The sequence below is a fragment of the Agelaius phoeniceus genome, chromosome 11, assembly GCF_051311805.1.
Source record: "Agelaius phoeniceus isolate bAgePho1 chromosome 11, bAgePho1.hap1, whole genome shotgun sequence".
Taxonomy (NCBI): Eukaryota; Metazoa; Chordata; class Aves; order Passeriformes; family Icteridae; genus Agelaius; species Agelaius phoeniceus.
Window position 1 is genome coordinate 3,439,733 of NC_135275.1, and position 18,912 is coordinate 3,458,644.

At 54.3% G+C, this 18,912-nt stretch overlaps 2 protein-coding genes across 2 annotated transcripts in view; both read left to right on the forward strand.

Moving 5' to 3' along the window:
- LOC143695043 (uncharacterized) overlaps positions 1–10,661 on the forward strand; it is a 36,547-nt gene extending 25,886 nt beyond the window's left edge. The window contains exons 4-6 of the mRNA XM_077184776.1: positions 8,967–9,071; positions 9,713–9,887; positions 10,418–10,661. Of these exons, the coding sequence (XP_077040891.1) occupies positions 8,967–9,071; positions 9,713–9,887; positions 10,418–10,661 (524 nt within the window). The remainder of the gene's footprint in view (positions 1–8,966; positions 9,072–9,712; positions 9,888–10,417) is intronic.
- A 1,685-nt stretch (positions 10,662–12,346) lies between these two features.
- LOC129125080 (EF-hand and coiled-coil domain-containing protein 1-like) lies at positions 12,347–14,773 on the forward strand. Its single transcript, XM_077184777.1, has 2 exons — positions 12,347–13,045; positions 14,327–14,773. Exons 1-2 carry the CDS (start codon positions 12,410–12,412, stop codon positions 14,771–14,773), a joined length of 1,083 nt encoding a protein of 360 aa, XP_077040892.1. The 5' UTR covers positions 12,347–12,409.
- The last annotated feature ends 4,139 nt before the right edge of the window (positions 14,774–18,912 follow it).

An 18,912-nucleotide genomic window follows, 5' to 3' on the forward strand; every position in this document is an offset into this window, starting at 1 on the left:
CGGTCCCTAAGCCAATCTCCCGACAACCTGGCCAGAAGTTTCTGGAAAAAGAGGCAGGGGTGACAGACAGGCAACCGAGGGTGGAGAACTAAAAGGATACATACCGCAACTATGGAAACTGGGGAGGGGTTCGGAGATTGACATTTACCTGAATCGGGACAGGACCCTTTAGCATAACAATGGGGGAGAACAGAACAAACCCAAAACAAACAGCAACAGGTCATCTCTGCCTCGGACAGAATATTAGAGGTCCGGGCGCCCAAAGGTCCACTGCAATGTCGGCTACCCACCCGACCCGTCTTGAAACACAGACCAAGGAGTCTAGCACGTGTGCCAGTCGGGCCCTTGTCGAAAGCCTGCAGCGCAATGAAGGTGAGGGCTGGCGGCGCCGGCTGAGGTGGGATCCCGGGGCGCGGGTCGCGCCTGGCAGCCCCGGGCGCACCACCGGCCCGTCTCGCCCGCCGACCCCTCGCGGGGCCGGGCAGGTGGAGCGTGAGCGTCCGTGCTGGGACCCGAAAGATGGTGAACTATGCCTGGGCAGGGCAAAGCCAGAGGAAACTCTGGTGGAGGTCCGTAGCGGCCCTGATGTGCAAATTGGTCGTCCCACCCAGGTCTGGGGGCGAAAGACTCATCGAACCACCTAGTAGCTGGTCCCCTCCAAACTTTCCCTCAGGATAGCAATGGGCACTCGGCAATGGGCAGTTTTACCCGAGAAAGCGAATGAACTTGCTGCTCGAGGAAGCTTTTCTGAACAGGGGAGACTCTGACATTCGGGGGTCAGATCTGTGTGTTCACCCAGCGCCGAACCAGGGCCCGACGCTGACGCTTGGCTGTGGTGTTTTTTGATTATCGAAAATCGGTCTCACTGACAAAGTAAAAAATCATTGCTAAATTTTCTTGGAAGTTTGGCTCTCAATTTGATCATTTATAACACTTCTCTTAAGGCCCCCTGGGAAAGAAGAACAAACCTTTAGGAGCTAATAAGTCCCTGAAGGAATCCCAACATCTGGAACGAAAATGGTGTAATGTGGACAGGCAGCGTGGTGGGTGCATTTCCCTCAGCCTTGTCCTGGGGCTCAGCAGCTGGGGGCTTTGGCTGCACATCTGGACACGCCCTGCAGGGCTGTTTCCCAGCCTGGCCTGGCTGCAGCTTCTCCCAGCTGCATGAAAAAGTCCTTTTTTTTAGTATGTTGTTTGGTAGGTTTGCTGGTTCTTTGTGGGTTTTTTATCTGTCTTTGAAAGCAGCCCCTCGAATGTTAATGCACACAAAAAGTGGTTTCTAAAGGGCTGGCGTTGCAAAAAACCTGCCAATTTTGTCATGAAAGCCAGAGACAGCTCCCCTTGGGCTGCAGCTGGAAGGCTTGGAAATGTGTTCCAGAAACTCATGATAGGACAGAGTCTAATTAGCACATTTTAATGTCATTGTAATATGTGGTATAAGATAATTCATGCTTATATAAAATATACATTTAAAAAAAGGTGTGAATAAAATTGTGTCTGTAACAAAAATGTTTAAAGCCTGAAACAACAGACAGTTAAGATATAGACTGCCACACAAAGTTGCGAAACTCCAGATGGCAGCAAGGGAAGAGAGCCTAATTAGCAAGCGAAAGGATGTTGCTAGTATGGAGATGAGCCATTCCCTGGACTATCCAGAAAACACCAAAAAGCGATGAATACTTGGTAAGTATCTTCAAACATGATAGCAATCCAGGTTCCCCTAACTCAGTATCAGCATTCATCACTTCCCAGAAAAAGCATTGACCAGCCCTGCACAGAAAAAGGAGACTGCATGCATATGTGAAGCAAGGGAAAGGATAGAGGAACCTCTGCCTCAGGTGGAAAAAACTGTATAAAACCTGCCCAACAGAGATGACATTCGTGAATGGAGGGGATCCCATGCGATAGAGGTTGGATCAGGGTTCACCCATCACCAATACCGGGCTTGACACTGTCCCTTTGATTGTGGCTGAGACCATATTTCGGTCCCGAAAATAAAAAATTAACATTTTTATTATTGATTTGGCCTTTTCATTTATTACCGATACCATCATGAAGTTCAAGATGTAAGTTATCCAATAAAATAATCCGAGTATATAAATGCCAAGCAGCGGGAAAGGGCTGTGCATTGGAATGACAGGAAACAGACACAGAGGCATGATGGACAAGTTTCCCAGCCCAAGCAGACCAGAAGCACTGGGAGCACAAAGGGACACAGCCAGGAGGCCCAGCAGCTCCTTGCTGAGGGCCCATTTCATGCAAGAGCCAGCCCCGTTGCACGGCCCTGGCTGTAAATGTCTTGGGCTGCAGCACAGGGCCAGGGTGGAGCTCAGCAGCCTCATCAGAGCCCAGGGCCGCGGCCCTTCCCTGCCGGGGCCGAGCCTGGCCCAGCCCGGCCCGGCCTGAGCAGCCCAGCCTGGCCCCAGGGGATGGGCTCCGCCCGCCCACTGTGCCCACAGACCAGGCCCAAGGCTTTGCAAGAGGCTTTCTGCCAGCTTTGCAAAACCTCCACCGAGTAACCCTTTGCTGTGCTGAGAAGAGTAAAACGCCCCATCAAATGTAACCCCGCTGCACAGCTCATGAGGGATCCCTGCACACCTTAGGAGAGGCCAGCAATACTCCTTTGTGCTTCATGTGGGATCCCTGCACCCCTCAGCAGGGACCCCAAAATATCCCTGTGTGTCTCATGAGCTCCAGGCCCAGATGATGCCAGGGAAGGGAATGTGCCCTCAGCCCAGGCACGCTCAGCATGGGCTCCCCCAGCCCTCGGGGCCCCGCCGCTGCTCACAGCAGCCCCTGCCTGGCTCCTGCCTGCCCACACCGTGGCCATCCACGGCTGCTCCTGGCCACGGTGCTCAGCCTGTGCTGCTGCTGGGTGGGCTTTGCTGCTGCTACCACCCAGACACTGGGCTGACAGCTCCATCTCTTTATTGCAACACAAGAGCTGATTCGGGAAGTGCTGCAGTGCCGATTTCTTCAGCCCGACTGGCTGCCAACACCAACACCCAGAGTGGGCCGCCCCCAGCAAACTGTCAGCTCTGGGCTTTGGCTGTAGGGCACAGCTGCTTGACAGCACGGGTGGACTGCCTTGGGGGTAGGGACAAGGAACAGGGAGACATATTCTGTAGGTTTAGTCCCTGCAGAGTCAGCGACACAAAGACACTGAATTAAAGGCATACACCGATTCCTAAACTGAAGAGGTCCCTGGGGAGGATACAATTTTTAGCCAATTGGGACAAACTGAGGGTGGAACACAAGGCGGGGAATACAATGTTTAAACCAATAGAGGATTACAGCCGAGGAGGACAACTTAAAAAAACCAATAGGGTTACAAAGGATACCAAATGGATAGGGAAGTTTCTAGAGAAAGGGGCAGGCTTGGGGAGGGATTGACATTCAATGGGAGGCGGAACAGGGAACAAAAGGGCAGCTCTTTGGGGAGATGGACAACTAGGGCAAAACCAACAACACAGGGGGGATAGGAGCAACGCATTGCTAATAAAATATGCTATAACAATACCAAATAAGGGGGAGTTATCAAACTGACTATTAGGACCAAAACACAGTCAAAAACATGCAATGCAACAGGGAAGCTCGCAGTCAGGGCTCTGTTGAGCACTTCCAAATCCTTTCCTGGCATCAGTAGAAGGCCAAACTTGTCCTTATCACACAAGCAAACAGAGTGTTCCCCAACAGCAACCCATTCTGAGCTCCTCTGAAAAATTCGTATTTTATGATTGGCTTTTTGTAAATATAGTTGCCACAGGACATCGAAGTCTTTCCCCGAGAAAGAATTTATTGCTGACCTATCAGAAGAAACTAAGTTCTTCCTGCCTCGCTCAGCCCTCACGAAGCCGGTTAGGATTAAGAGGGAGAAGTTGAGGATGACCGGACAGAATCCTGTGTTTGAATCGAATTTATGCATCATGTATGAGATGTATGAATATGCAATTGGTTATTGTTTTTAAGGGTTAATCCTCCGTTAACATATGTTCTTTTTCGGGCTCATGCTGCCCAGAAAATAGGTACCCAGATGACCGTAACTCTTTCTTTCTACTGTCTCCTATTGTCCTAATCCAAATTGTCCAAAATTTTTATCACTCTAATGATATCGCTATTTTTATAACCATGGTCTCACTATTTAAATATTTAAAATATGAAAAACAAGTGATTGCCTTTTTTCGCACCCCTTCTAGGAATCAGGAGCATGTGCTGTGGTTCCAGCTGCACCAGTGGGAGCAATGGGGAGCGTGAGCCCGTGCTGTGCTGCACTGCTGAGCTGGCAGCACGGTGCATGCGGGCAGGACATCCTCCCTTTCCCCCAGAGCTGTGGCCTGCAGGCACCTTGCTGCCCCTGGGCACAGGCTGTGCCCCCAACAAAGCCCAGCAGGCCGGGAGGGGAGCCCAGGGCCAGCACAGCTGCTTGGGCAGTCGCTGCTTGGAGGGACACGGGCCAAACCCATCCCTGAGCAGCCACTGCCAGCCCTGGCCCTCCCTGCCCCGTGACAGCTCCCCCAGCCCCAGGGAACTGACTGACAAAAAGTCTACAGCCAGCAAAGACATTGTCCCAGTGATTGTGTGATGCTCTTCTTCCCTGCAGTTGGTCCCAGAAACATCCCTCACACTGTTGTAAATACCCACACATGGGCTGAGCAGCCCCTACGCTTTTCCAGTCTGCTCTCAGAAATTTTGCAACAAATCCACCAGTAAATTCCAGGTTTCCTCTGTGAATTGCACACTGCAGTTTCCTCCATTTTTTCCCAATACCTGGACGTTCCTGTATATAGTAATGGTCTTGAGGATCTCTGATTCTTTTCAGCAATTCTTTTGTATTGAGACAGATGAAACAGCCTTATTTGTTTTAGTATTGGCAGGTCTGGTTTTTTTCTTAGCATGATGGTTTACTTATTATCTACATGAAAACTTATTTTTATTTATGTTTTTTTTGTTCCCCAATTATTTGACAATCTGTTGTTCACATCTTAGTCAATGTTCCATATACGAACAATTTTGACTCTCTTTTTATAGGAATAGAAAGATCTCAGAAAGCTGTCTTTTTAATTTTGATGACACTCTTTCTCCCCCTTCCCAGCTTTTACAATGATCCTTTTTGAAACATCCCTGACGATAGGTAGAGTTACTTGGGAAATGCTTGGCTTACCTTGCGAATGGATTATTACTTTTAGTGCTATAAACCTACATTGCTTCAAGCTTCACAGACACAGTCCTGATTTGTGGCTCAAGGCATGGATGCCTGTCTGAATTAAAACAATGTTTGTGAGGCAGCTGAAGAGCTAAGACCTCAGAGACTGAAATTCCTGGGAGGAGGAGGAGGAGGAAGAAAGGATAAAATCGTGTTTCAAAGGCTGTTTTGTCACTTCTAGTATGACAGAAGTATGGTACACGTGTCTCTTCAAGTGTCATTTAATTCCAGAACAACTCTCTACAGTGCCAGACACCAGGACAAATTACTCAAAACTTTGCCTCTCAATGCATCAGGTTTAATTCTAGTGAGAGGTAGGCCTTAATTCCAGTCCGATTAGAGCGAATCCACAAAGCAATCTTGCCACTGTGTGAATAGCAAGAAGAATTTGCTTGTGAACAGATGAATATGTCCCACTCAACCATGAACAAAATTTGCCTTGACTTGGAAGCAAGCAGAAAAGGAGCAATGCAGTATTTGGGTTTCATCCAGTGATAAATGGGGCAAGAAGCGTTAACAACTTACCTGTTTTACAGAACACAAGTACTGATACAGCCAATAATGCACCCACATGAAGGGATCTTCAGGACATTCCTTTATTTCTTAACCAGGAATGGGCAGCCAAATGCTGGCATTTATCTGAACTGGAAGTCGTGTTCCTCTCCTCTTTCTTCAAGAGCACACTGTCTGTTATTTGCAGACTTCACTGCCCAGCCCATGAATCCTCTCAGGGCCAATTGCTAAATGACACAACTACCAAAATACAGGTGCCACATCATCACCCCAGCACTAATCCAGCACTGCTTTGATGATGCACAGGAGCACAGAATGGCTTGGCTTGGAAGGGACATTTAAAGGCCATCTAGTCCAATGCCCTGCAGTGAGCAGGGAGACCTTTAAGTAGGTCAGGTTGTTCAGAGCATGAGCTTGAATGTCTGCAGGGATGGATGTTCACCTCTCTGGGCAACCTGTGCCAGGCTTTCAAAACCTCCAGTGAAAAAAATGGGTTTCTTTTGTCTGGTCTGAATCAACCGTCTTTTAGATTAAAGCCATTCCCCCTCGTTCTGCTCACAGAAGGTTCTATTAAAGTTCTGTCCCATCTCTTTTACAAGCCCCCTTAAGGTACTAAAGGCAGCAATCAGGTCTCCCTGGAGTCTGCTCTCTGCCAGGCTGAACACCGCCCGCTCTCCCAGCCTGTCTCCAAAGCAGAAGGGCTCCAGCCCTCAGAGCATTTTGTCCCTCCTCTGGACCAGATCCAACAGGACCATGTCCTTCCTGTGTGGGGAACCCAGGGCTGGATGCAGTACTCTGTCATGGTAGAGACGGAGACAAAACAAAGCAACACATTCCATTTCCAGAAGGCTTCAAACCCTGTTTTTATTCTAGCATGCATGCTTGTTCTACATTCTTACAAAGCTCCTAAGTTTACACTTTACTCACTGGTCATGAGAGACAAGCAAAATGCTTCTTGGAATAGGCAGTTGCAAGTTTCACTTATTTATCCTGCTTTCCTTCTTGGTTTCTATGTCAACAACCTTGGTAGGGAATTCTTTCAGGGGTAAACATGGATCCTCTTGTCAAACTTCTCAATGGCTCCCAGAGGTCTCTGTAAAACCTCTTCCACAGTACTCCAGGTGGGGTCTCACCAGAGCAGAGGGCTGGAATCACCTCCTTCAAGCTGCTGGGCACTCTCCTTTGGATGCACATGGCTGGCTCATGTGCAGCCTCTCATCTAGCAGCACCCCCAAGTCCTTCTTGGCAGGGCTGCTCTCCATCCCTTCATGGCCCAGCCTGTGAAATCAGCGGGGCTGGGACTGTGTCACAGCCCTTGGACAGGATGGGCAGGATGAGCTGGGCAGGATGAGCTCCCTCCCAAAGAAGGCAGATCCCACTCCCCACACAACTCCACCCCGGCCATGAGGTCACTGCACGCTCTGAGGTCACAGAAGTGCCAGAGCCCCATGGTTGCACAGCAGCAGGAGGAGCGAGCAGTCAGTCCTTGAGCACAACTGTTGCGGCAGCAGCGGCAGTGGCAGCAGTGGTGCTGGCATTGGAACAGCGGTGTCAGGACAGCGGTGACAGCAAGAGCTGCGGGACTGGCAGAGGGCAAGGCACCATGGCCCTTGCTCTGCGCCTCTTCCTCCTGCTCCTCCTGGCTGTGGCCCTGCCTGCCAGGGCTGCCCAGGCTGCTCCGCTGCAAGCGCGGCGAGCAGGTGAGCCGGCAGCCTGGCTCCCCTTTGCCGGGACAGCGCTCCCTGCTCCCCGGGAAGCGCTGGGGATGGTTTTCCCTGGGCCTTTAGGGAGGGTTTCTTCTGGGGGAGGGAGAGAGCCCCCTTGGGCCCTGGGCAGCCCCTGTTTCCTCTCCAGGGATGTGTCACAGGGCCTGCAAAGAGGGTGGAGAGTGACCAGGAGCCAGCCCAGAGCTTCCCAGGCCCCTGTGCAGCTTTGGCCTTGTCCATTCACATCTGGCTCCCATAGCCTTACCCGCCCCAATTGCAGTACCCAGTTCCCATAGGCAGAGGGGGATCCCAGCACACCATGGAAAAGTTCTGATTTTGCTCTCTTCTAGACTGGGACCAGAACATGGCTTATATGGAAAAGCTGGTGAATGACAGTATGAAGAATCCAGGGCATGGTGGAGGCAAGTTCTCTGTGTACTTTTCCTGCCAGAATAATCAGTGTCCATGTGGCAAGGGCTCACTCATGAGGCCTGTCCCTTAACATAATCTCAGGGTTTGGAAATCTTGCCCTGCTCCCTTCTGTGATCCCACAGGGTCGCTGTCAGTGGGAGGAAGGAGCATTTAGCTGTCCATCCTCCTCCCATGGGCAATGGCAGTGTCTCCTTCCGTCTGCTCTGTGCAGCCACGGAGAAGAGCAGAGAGGGAAGGGGCCGGGCCCAGGGCTGTGCCCCGAGGCTGAGCCTTTCTCAGCTCGTTTGCCGGCCCCAGGGAGCCTGAGCTGCTCCTGTTGACACTGCCAAGCCCTGGCCCTGCCTGGGGCTGGGTTTAGAGCTGCTGGCAGCTCCAGGGAGTACTTTCTGCCCCAACTGCCCTACAAGGGGCTCCTTCCCTCCCAGTGTGGGGCCACTGCAGGCACAAGGTCGCCCTGGCTCTGCTCCTGAGTGGAAGGCAGAGCTGAGAGAGTGCCTTGGAGGGCACCAATCACCCAGGTGCCCTCACTGCCACTCAGGCCTGAAGGAGAAATGGAACTTTCCATTCAGGTCCTTTTAGATGGAACAGCCAAGACAGATCACAGAAGAAATCCTTGGAGGCAGACAAACATCTGGACCAGATGCTGAGTGACCTGGAGAGGCGCCGTGGTGGGTGCATTTCCCTCAGCCTTGTCCTGGGGCTCAGCAGCCAGGGGCTTTGGCTGCACATCTGGACACGCCGTGCCCGGCACAGCGGGAAGGGATCCATGGCAGCCTGGCTGCCCCGCTGCTGCTTCCACGCCCTGCAGGGCTGTTTCCCAGCCTGGCCTGGCTGCAGCTTCTCCCCAGCCTCTGCAGGAAGGCATTGGGCATCAGCTGACAGGCAGCCCAAACTGCACCACAGGCCATGCACACCCTGAGATCCCCTGCAATTTCCCATTCTCCAGGCAGATCAGGTGTAGGGGGTTTTTTGGTGAGGGAGGGCCCTGGCCCAGCCCCTATAACCTGGCCTTATCCTTATCCTTATCCATGACTTGACAAGTATTGTCTCCTGAAGTTGCCACCTCCTGGAGTGTTTCCATTTGAAGCATTTGTCCTTTTTCCTTTCTCAAGCGATGGAGCAAAAATCCATGCAGATGGGGCCATATCCTATAGGAAGCAATGGCTTTGTGCCAGACTCTGATGCAGGAAAGCCAGAGATGCCAGACATGGGCACAGGTACAGGAGGCAATTGCTGTGCCATTCTCATCCCTTGGCGGGGCTGTGTGGCAGCAGCTCTTCCCCCAGGGCCTGCCCTTGCATGGCCCGGCAGCAGCCAAAGCTGGAGGTGCCTCTGGAGGCTTGGAGGCCTCTGGAGCTCGTTCACAGCCCCGGGGAAAGGGGACTCGTGCACCAACGTCCCTCCCGCTGCAGCTGCTCCGGAGCCGGCCCTGAGTGCCCAGAGGCCCAAGGCACAGGAGCAGCCCCGAGCGGGAGCCCTGCCGCGAGCCCAGGGCCAGAGCCAGCCTTGGCTCCCAACTGGGCAGGGGCTGCACTGGGTCCTGGCAGGGCCTGACTCTGTCCCCTGGGGCTGGGGGAGCTGTCATGGGGCAGGGAGGGCCAGGGCTGGCAGTGGCTGCTCAGGGATGGGTTTGGCCCGTGTCCCTCCAAGCAGCGACTGCCCAAGCAGCGGTGCTGCCCCCGGGCTCCCCTCCTGGCCTGCTGGGCTTTGTTGGGTGGCACAGCCTGTGCCAAGGGGCGGCAAGGTGCCTGCAGGCCCCAGCTCTGGGGGAAAGGGAGAACGTCCTGCCCGCATGCTCCGTGCTGCCAACTCAGCAGTGCAGCACAGCACGGGCTCACCATCCCCATTGCTCCCACAGAAGCGCTTGGCAAGTCAGACACAAACGCCCAGAATCCACGGAACACCCCAAGAATTATCTGCCCCCAGGATGTGCGCAGGTCCTGCATGATAGGCACGGTAGTGACACTGTTCACTGTGCCAATTTCCATGGTGCTGTGCTTTGTTGGGTTCCAGTGGTGGAAGGGAAAGAAACGGTAAGTTGTACTTATCTCTACCCTCCAGCTTCTTTAAAGGCTGCACTTAGTCAGACAACATTCAGGAAACAGAGAGGCTGCAGTGGACTTGTGGCCAGTCCATGGTTGTCCAGAGAACTCTGTTGAGGGGTCTGCTGCTGCCCAGTGCTTTCATTGGCCTCTCAATTGCTGGGCCTTGTCCTGGGGGCCCCGCTGGGGCTGCCGCCAGTGCTGGCTCCCACTGAGGCTGCCTGGCCCAGAGCAGCGCCAGGGGCACAGGGCAGAGGCAAAGCAAGGTGGGGAGGAGAAAGAGCAGGGACGAGATTGCCCTTGAAAGGCAGAGGCGCTCTGGGGCCCGCTCCTGGCCAGGGAGCCTGCCCAGAGCCGTCCCCTGCTGGCCGGGGCCTTGAGGGACAGCTGTGCAGCTGGGCCAAGCTGCGCCAGCAGCTCCAGCCGTGCTGGGGAGCCTTGCCAGCTCTGGGCCCTGCTGTGCACGAGGCTTCCTGTGTGCCACTGGCAGCTGGGGCCTCAGCCACCTCCTCTCTCCACAGTCGCGCTGCTGCCGCTCCAGCATCCCGGCCGAGAAGGCGTGCCTCTCCCTCGCCCCCAGAGAGCCCAGAGACTGTCGGCTTTGACAGCTCTCACGCGAGACCTCGGCAGCAGCTGTTGCCCAAGAAAGCAGAGCACCAGCCCTCCGTGCCTCCCCCACGGCCCCCCAGCCCGGCCGTGAAGCGGAAGCCTTCCGAGATCCCCCCACCTCCTCCCCTCCCGAGCCCGCCACCCTGGTCCAGCTAGGACTGCAACTGGGCCAGCCACGCAGGGCTTGGCCCACCAACAGCTTGGGCACCTGCTCTGCTCTACAATTAGCACGTGTTACCTATGGGCAACAGCCAGAGTCAGTTTTCATACTCTTGGGCCTTCAACAGGAAGGGCTGAAGATCCTTCCCATGCCCTTTCTCATCCTTTGATGAGATTTGATTTTCATACAGTTGGGAGCTGGTTGCATCTCTTAAAGACTTTATCAGCACTGCATGCTTAACTTACCTGTCAGGGAAAAAAAAAAATAAAAAAAATTCTTCAGTTTAGATTTCCTTTTTAGTGTGGTTTGGCCTCTCACATTTTGAGCAATTAATTTTCCATAGTACTTCTTCCCTTTTCCTCACTATCCATAAAAAGTTCATCTGGACATAAAAATCACCAGAATTACTGAGATTTACCTCAAAGCCCAGAGGGGAATCTAGCACAGAATATTCTCCCTGTGTACTGCACAACAAGAAATATTCAGAGGAAAATACAGTGGCAGCTGAGGCTCGTGGACCTCCCAGAATACTGAGCCTGCAGAGGAGGCAGACAGCCCTGGCAGTGGCTGAGGGGACTTTTCCTCACAGACTCCTCTGAAAGTGTGTCACTCTAGGAGGGGAAAGCCTTTAAACCTGTGCCTTACCTTCCTCCTGTGCTAAAATGTAAGGCTCCTCCTGAGCTACAAACAATTCTCCATTCCTCAACAAAGCTACTCATGTTCTTGACTTCTCTTAAAGAGCAAAAGCAAATGTGCTCATCAGAAATTTCTCATCAAAGCCTGTTTGCAGAGAAACCCCACCATATGTGAGAAAATAGTTCTTAGCATCAGTGCACTCAAAAGAAAGGCAACCCTGAATTGAGCAGCGCTTTAAGTCAACTGGAATTCTCTTTCCTCACCTATCAGTTGGATTTGCTCCTTTTTTGTCCTAGAGAGAACATTAGAACAATTTGCTCTTGACAGGATTCCTTGGATGGCTCCCAAACTGGTGGCTGCTCACCACGCCTTGCCTGGGCTCTCAATGCAGCCTGTTAGCAGCACCTGACTTTGCCACCCTGTTCAGCCCTTGGACACGGCTGGTGCCACGGTCCCCTCTGGTGCCACGGTCCCCTCCTGGCTCGTGGCATGTCCCTGCTGGTGGAGGAGCCCTGCTCGGTGCTGCTGCCTGCGTTCAGCAACGCCAGTCCTACTCCCCAGCCAAAGAGAGACTAAAGTCACTGCTTTGGGCAGCTCATGTGAACGAGTTTAACACTTACTCACCTCTATCCCAGATCTCTTAAAACCCACCCAGCAAGACCATAAAGTAACCTCATCTGCAGAGGTGAGCGGGTCTGAGCGAACAGAAGGTCGGCTTTCACGCACATTGGGGTTTTAATTTAGTGGAGGCACGGACTCGGTTCACAAGCCTGACTTGTCAAAGTGGATTGTACGATGTTATTGTGTTGCTTGTGCTAAAGAGAAAGCGGAAGGGAGAAATGAGTTAAGAAATGAGAAACACACTTGGGGAGAAGGCTTGGCAGACCAACGGAGCAGGGTGGCACCCGGCCGCTTTGCTGGAATCCCTTTTCGTGCGGGACAAAGGTGGATGCGGCTCCGCTGCGGGGCGAGCCGGGCGCTCGGCGAGCGGCGCTGGAGCGGCGGCGGCCCCGCCCCGCCCGTCCCGCCCCGCCACGGGCCGGGGCCGAGCGCTCAGCCGGGCGGGAGCTCAGGATGCTCGGGCAGCACCGCGGGCCGGGCGGGCGCGATGGAGCCGGCTGAGGGCTGGGACCCCTACGGGCGGCCGGCCCGGCGCACGCAGTGGCTGGTCAGCGCCCTCGCCTACCACTACGGGCTGGACCACGGCGTGGAGAACGAGATCGTCGTGCTGGCCACCGGCCTGGACCAGTACCTGCAGGAGATCTTCCACCACTTGGACTGCGACGGTTCGGGCCGCATCCCCGGCGAGGACTTCCGCACGCTGTGCCAGGTGCTGGGGCTGGAGGAGGCGGCGGAGCCCGAGGAGTGCACGGGACTGTGGGACGGGCTCTCGGCCGAGCTCACCTTCCGCCAGTTCCACGCGCGGCTCTGCGGCCACTTCAGCACCCGCGCGGGGCCGCGGCTGCCGCTGGGCCGGGAGAGCGAGCACATCGAGACCCAGATCCGCCTGCGCAGCCCCCGACGCCGCCGCCGCACCGACCCCGCCGGCCGCGGAGCCGCGGGCAGCGCCGAGCGGCGGCCGCCGGGGCCCTGCTCCCGAGAGTGCTGCGAGGAGATCGTGGCGCTGGAGCGGGCCGAGGACCGCATCGCCACGCTGGAGGAGGAGAACGGCAGCCTGCGGGAGCTGGTGGAGGACATGCGCGCCGCCCTGCAGAGCAGCGATGCGCGGTGCCTGGCGCTGCAGGTGAGTCCGGGCCGGCCTCTGCACCGGCCTCCCGGGGGCGGCTCGGCTGCCCCGAGTGCTTCAGGAGAGATGCTGCTCCCGGAGAGTCTGTGTTTGTAACCCCTCCACTGCCAGACTGAGACCGAAGCTGCTCCTTCATCCTCGGCATTAACTTTTTAGCAAAGTTTAGTTACAGGGAGGCCTTAAGGAGAAATGTATGGCACCGGTCTACCATTAAATATAGCTGTGATGAGCACTCCTGTTAAAAGTGTCGGGGAGTTCACCTTAACAAACCCACGCGTACAATGCTGCTGCTTCTACTGCATGTGCAGTCAGCATGTGCTGATACCACATGCTGGATGTGCACCAGTGCAGGGTTTTTCCTGAAGTGAGAAAGAACTTTTGGATTGCCACCTGCACAAGCACAAGCAGTGTCTCAGTCAGAAGTGCCTATAGGAAATATTAGAAGGATGTTTTCCTCAGAGTGTGGTCACAAGAGTTCAGAGTTGGAGCCAGTTCTGCAGGCAGGCTGATGAATAGTCTGGGGCTCCTCTGCACAGCCCCATTAATTCCAGGGCTGGATTCTGCTGGTTCTGCCGTACTGGCTCGAGTGACTCACATACACACTTAACAGCAGTTCAATTCCTCTGGCATGAAATAGCTTGGAACAGGCAGAGCAGGGAAGGGCAGCATGGACCCATTGTGCTGGCAGGGCTCACCAGGTGTGATTTGATACTAACACAGCACTCCCAGAACTCTGCTCCACCTGTGACACTTCCACCTGCAGTAGATGACTTTTGCCTTCACAATGTCCAGCAAGGTAGGTCAGAGACATTTTTACCATTTTCATCTAAAAAAGGCAAAGGAAATCAGCAGCAAACACAAAGTCACCACTCAGAAGTCCCAGGAAGAATGAAGATGACTAAGAGGAGAGCTGCAGAACACCCCCAGCTGCTCCCTGCTCTCTTCCCCTGAACACAACTTCATTGGAAATATCTTTTTCAGCACACTGTCTGACTCCTGAGTACAGACCCATAGTAATGACATGAAAGCTACACAGAAACTTGTGCAATAACATGAGAAGGGTGTAGTTTGAAAATTAAATGCATAGCTAGGTATTAAAAACAACTTTCCAGAGATTGTTTCCTTCTCTCTGTATTTGGCAAAGGTCAAGTAGCTTTAGTTGCTGATCAACTCTATGGGATTGAAAAAAAACCAAACCAACAAAGCACAATCCAACCACTTTCAGTCTTCATTAAAACCCATCAATTTCTCCCTGCTTTGTGCTCCTGGTCATTACAGGTGGGACTGCGGAAGAGCCATGCCAGCCATACAGGAGAAGGACCCTGCTTCATAGGGAGGAAGAGACCATTAACACAGAAGCACTCCCAGACCAAGTGCCTCCAAGATGTCCTGGAGGAAATGGAGCTCATGCGGAGCTCCAGGGATGGGCAGATTGAAGAAGCCATCAGGTTCAGCCAGGAGCTGGAGAAGGAGCTGAAGAGCTCTCAGGAAGCTCTGGTCAGCCTGGAAGATTGCAACCGTAACCTGAAGAGGGAGCAGGCAGAGATGAGGAGGAAGGTGGAAGAGGCCAGACACGCTGTCCTGAACAGTCTTGGCAAAGTGAAGGAGCTGGAAGTGAGAACTAAGGAGGTGCCACATCTGCAGATACTGAGTGGAAGGCAGAGCCGAGGGAGTGCCTGGGAGGGCACCAATCACCCAGGTGCCCTCACTGCCACTTGGGCCTGAAGGAGAATCTTCAGCAGTGTCACAGGAGCTGTTCTGTCCTGCCTTTCTTTGCAGATGAACCTTATGGTGAAGATGATTCTGTTGATGAAGATGATCCTGTTGATGAAGATGATCTGGATTCCCAACCCATACCTATTACTGGGCTTCTGGAAGATGGTGAGAGTAGGTCAAGGCCTTTCCCCCTTTGAGAGCTGCCACCTCAGAGCCCAAAGCTGGGCCAGGGGGGCATGGCTGCATGTGCCAGGACAGAGGCATGCACGTGTGTGCCCTCGGCCTGCGTGATCCCCTCACAGCTCCTGCGGCTCAGTGGTGCCCGTGCAGATCAGCAGAGATGACAGAAGCTTCTGTGGCTGTTGAGTTACAGGAGTGTCTGCAGGGAGGACTTTCCCAGGCCCTTTGGTGGATGTTGCACGCAAGCCGAGCTCCCATCGCAGGGGTGAGAAGTATGTCCCTGCTGACCCCACAGGCTGAGCCCTGCTTTTGTGGCATCCATTCATGGGAAATGGAAATATTTCTCTTAAGGTCCCCTGAGCAGGAAGAACAAACATAGAGGAGACATAAGTCCCTAGAGGCATCCAAACCCATGGACAGGATGCTGAGTGACCTGGAGGGGGGCTTGGTGGGAGCATTTCCCTCAGCCTTGTCCTGGGGCTCAGCAGCCAGGGCCTTTGGCTGCACATCTGGACACGCCGTGCCCGGCACAGTGGGAAGGGATCCATGGCAGCCTGGCTGCCCCGCTGCTGCTTCCACGCCCTGCAGGGCTGTTTCCCAGCCTGGCCTGGCTGCAGCTTCTCCCAGCTGCAAGAAAAAGTACTTTTTTTTTAATATGTTGTTTGGTAGGTAAGCTGATTCTTTGTGGGTTTTTTATCTGTCTTTGAAAGCAGCCCCTCGAATGTTAATGCACACAAAAAGTTGTTTCTAAAGGGCTGGCATTGCAAAAAACCTGCCAATTTTGTCATGCAAGCCAGAGACAACTCCCCTTGTTCTGCAGCTGGAAGGCTTGGAAATGTGTTCCAGAAACTCATGATAGGACAGAGTCTAATTAGCACAATTTAATGTCATTGTAATACGTGGTATAAGATAATTCATGCTTATATAAAATATACATGAAAAAAAATTGTGAATAAAGTTGTGCCTGTAACAAAAATCTTTAAAGCCTAAAACCACAGACAGTTAAGATATAGACTGCCACACAAAATTGTGAAACCCCAGATGGCAGCAAGTGTAGAGAGCCTAATTAGCAAGCGAAAGGATGTTGCTACTATGGAGATGAGCCATTCCCTGGACTATCCAGGAAACACCCAAAAGCAATGAATACTCCATAAGTATCTTCAAACATGATAGCAATCCAGGTTCCCCTAACCCAGCATCAGCATTCATCTCTTCCCAGAAAAGGCATTGACCAGCCCTGCACAGAGAAAGGAGACTGCATGCATATGGGAAGCAAGGGAAAGGATAGAGGAACCTCTGCCTCAGGCAGAAAAAACTGTATAAAACCTGCCCAACGGAGATGACATTCGTGAATGGAGGGGATCCCATGCGATAGAGGTTGGATCAGGGTTCACCCATCACCAATACCCGGCTCGACGCTGTCCCTTTGATTGTGGCTCAGACCGTATTTCAGTCCCGAAAATAAAAAATTACATTATTATTATTGATTTGGCTTTTTCATTTATTACCGATACCATCATGAAGTGCAAGATGTAAGTTATCCAATAAAATAATCCGAGTATTTAAATGCCAAGCAGCGGGAAAGGGCTGTGCATTGGAATGACAGGAAACAGACACAGAGGCATGATGGACAAGTTTCCCAGCCCAAGCAGACCAGAAGCACTGGGAGCACAAAGGGACACAGCCAGGAGGCCCAGCAGCTCCTTGCTGAGGGCCCATTTCATTCAAGAGCCAGCCCCGTTGCACGGCCCTGGCTGTAAATGTCTTGGGCTGCAGCACAGGGCCAGGGTGGAGCTCAGCAGCCTCATCAGAGCCCAGGGCCGCGGCCCTTCCCTGCCGGGGCCGAGCCTGGCCCAGCCCGGCCCGGCCTGAGCAGCCCAGCCTGGCCCCAGGGGATGGGCTCCGCCCGCCCACTGTGCCCACAGACCGGGCCCAAGGCTTTGCAAGAGGCTTTCTGCCAGCTTTGCAAAACCTCGACCGAGTGACCCTTTGCTCTGCTCACAAGAGTAAAACACCGCATCAAATGTAACCCCGCTGCACAGCTCATGAGGGATCCCTGCACACCTTAGGAGAGGCCAGCAATACTCCTTTGTGCTTCATGAGGGATCCCTGCACCCCTCATCAGGGACCCCAAAATATCCCTGTGTGTCTCATGAGCTCCAGGCCCAGATGACCCCAGGGAAGGAAATGTGCCCTCAGCCCAGGGACACTCAGCATGGGCTCCCCCAGCCCTCAGGGCCCCGCCGTTGCTCACAGCAGCCCCTGCCTGGCTCCTGCCTGCCCACACCGTGGCCATCCACGGCTGCTCCTGGCCATGGAGCTCAGCCTGTGCTGCTGCTGGGTGGGCTTTGCTGCTGCTACCACCCAGACACATCTGTTGACAACTCCATTTCTTTATTGAGAAATAAAATGTGGGCCAAGCCCTGCCCTGGCAGACAGGGGCAGCTCAGCTTCACTCCTGGCCAGGGAACAGGACCAGGGGGCTCAGGGGCAGAGGGTCTCGTTTAGGAGGCGTGGGTTTTGGGAAGGCCTCATAACGGTGCTGCAGCCACGGCAGGGCAGATAGGGGCAGACGTGGACAGCTGGAATAACTGGTAGGGAGCACTTTGTCTAAGTTTTTAGGCTCCTCTTCTGAAGATGCATGGCTGCACCTGTGGAGAGAGGAGGTGGCTGAGGCCCGAGCTGGCAGTGGCACACAGGGAGCCTCGTGCACAGCAGGGCCCAGAGCTGGCAAGGCTCCCCAGCACGGCTGGAGCTGCTGGCGCAGCTTGGCCCAGCTGCACAGCTGTCCCTCAAGGCCCCGGCCAGCAGGGGACGGCTCTGGGCAGGCTCCCTGGCCAGGAGCGGGCCCCAGAGCGCCTCTGCCTTCCAAGGGCAATCTCGTCCCTGCTCTTTCTCCTCCCCACCTTGCTTTGCCTCTGCCCTGTGCTTCTTGGCTGCTCTGGGCCAGGCAGCCTCAGTGGGAGCCAGCACTGGCGGCAGCCCCAGCGGGGCCTCCAGGACAAGGCCCAGCAATTAAGAGCCCAAGGAAAGCTCTGGGCAGCAGCAGAACCCTCAGCAGAGTTCTCTGGATAATCACAGACTGGCAACAACTCCACTGCAGCTTCTCTGGGAACATTTCCTGTCTACAACATTAGACTTTCAAAATCAGCTTTTTGAGGGAAAGATGAACAAAACACTCACCCTTTTCTCTTCCAATAAGTCCAAATTTGGACACAGCATAAGATGAAGATAAGCTCCAAAACAAGCAGGCCTGCAATTACTCCTATCCAGCAGCCTGTTCCCTTACAGAAACCCCTTCCAAGGCCCATCTGGGAATCAGGAACACGTGTGGTGGGGCCGGCTGCACCTGTGCAAGCAATGGGGAGGGTAAGCCCGTGCTGTGCTGCACTGCTGAGCTGGCAGCATGGTGCATGTGGGCAGGACGTTCTCCCTTTCCCCCAGAGCTGGGGCCTGCAGGCACCTTGCCGCCCCTTGGCACAGGCTGTGCCACCCAACAAAGCCCAGCAGGCCGGGAGGAGAGCCCAGGGGGAGCGCAGCTGCTTGGGCAGTCGCTGCTTGGAGGGACACGGGCCAAACCCATCCCTGAGCAGCCACTGCCAGCCCTGGCCCTCCCTTCCCCGTGACAGCTCCCCCAGCCCCAGGGGACAGAGTCAGGCCCTGTCAGGACCCAGTGCAGCCCCTGCCCAGTCGGGAGCCAAGGCTGCCTCTGGCCCTGGGCTCGCGGCAGGGCTCCCGCTCGGGGCTGCTCCTGTGCCTTGGGCCTCTGGGCACTCAGGGCTGGCTCCGGAGCAGCTGCAGCGGGAGGGACGTTGGTGCATGAGTCCCCTTTCCCCGGGGCTGTGAACAAGCTCCGGAGGCCTCCAAGTCTCCAGAGGCGCCTCCAGCTTTGGCTGCTGCCGGGCCGTGCAAGGGCAGGCCCTGTGGGAAGAGCTGCTGCCACAATGCCCCGCCAAGGGATGAGCCTG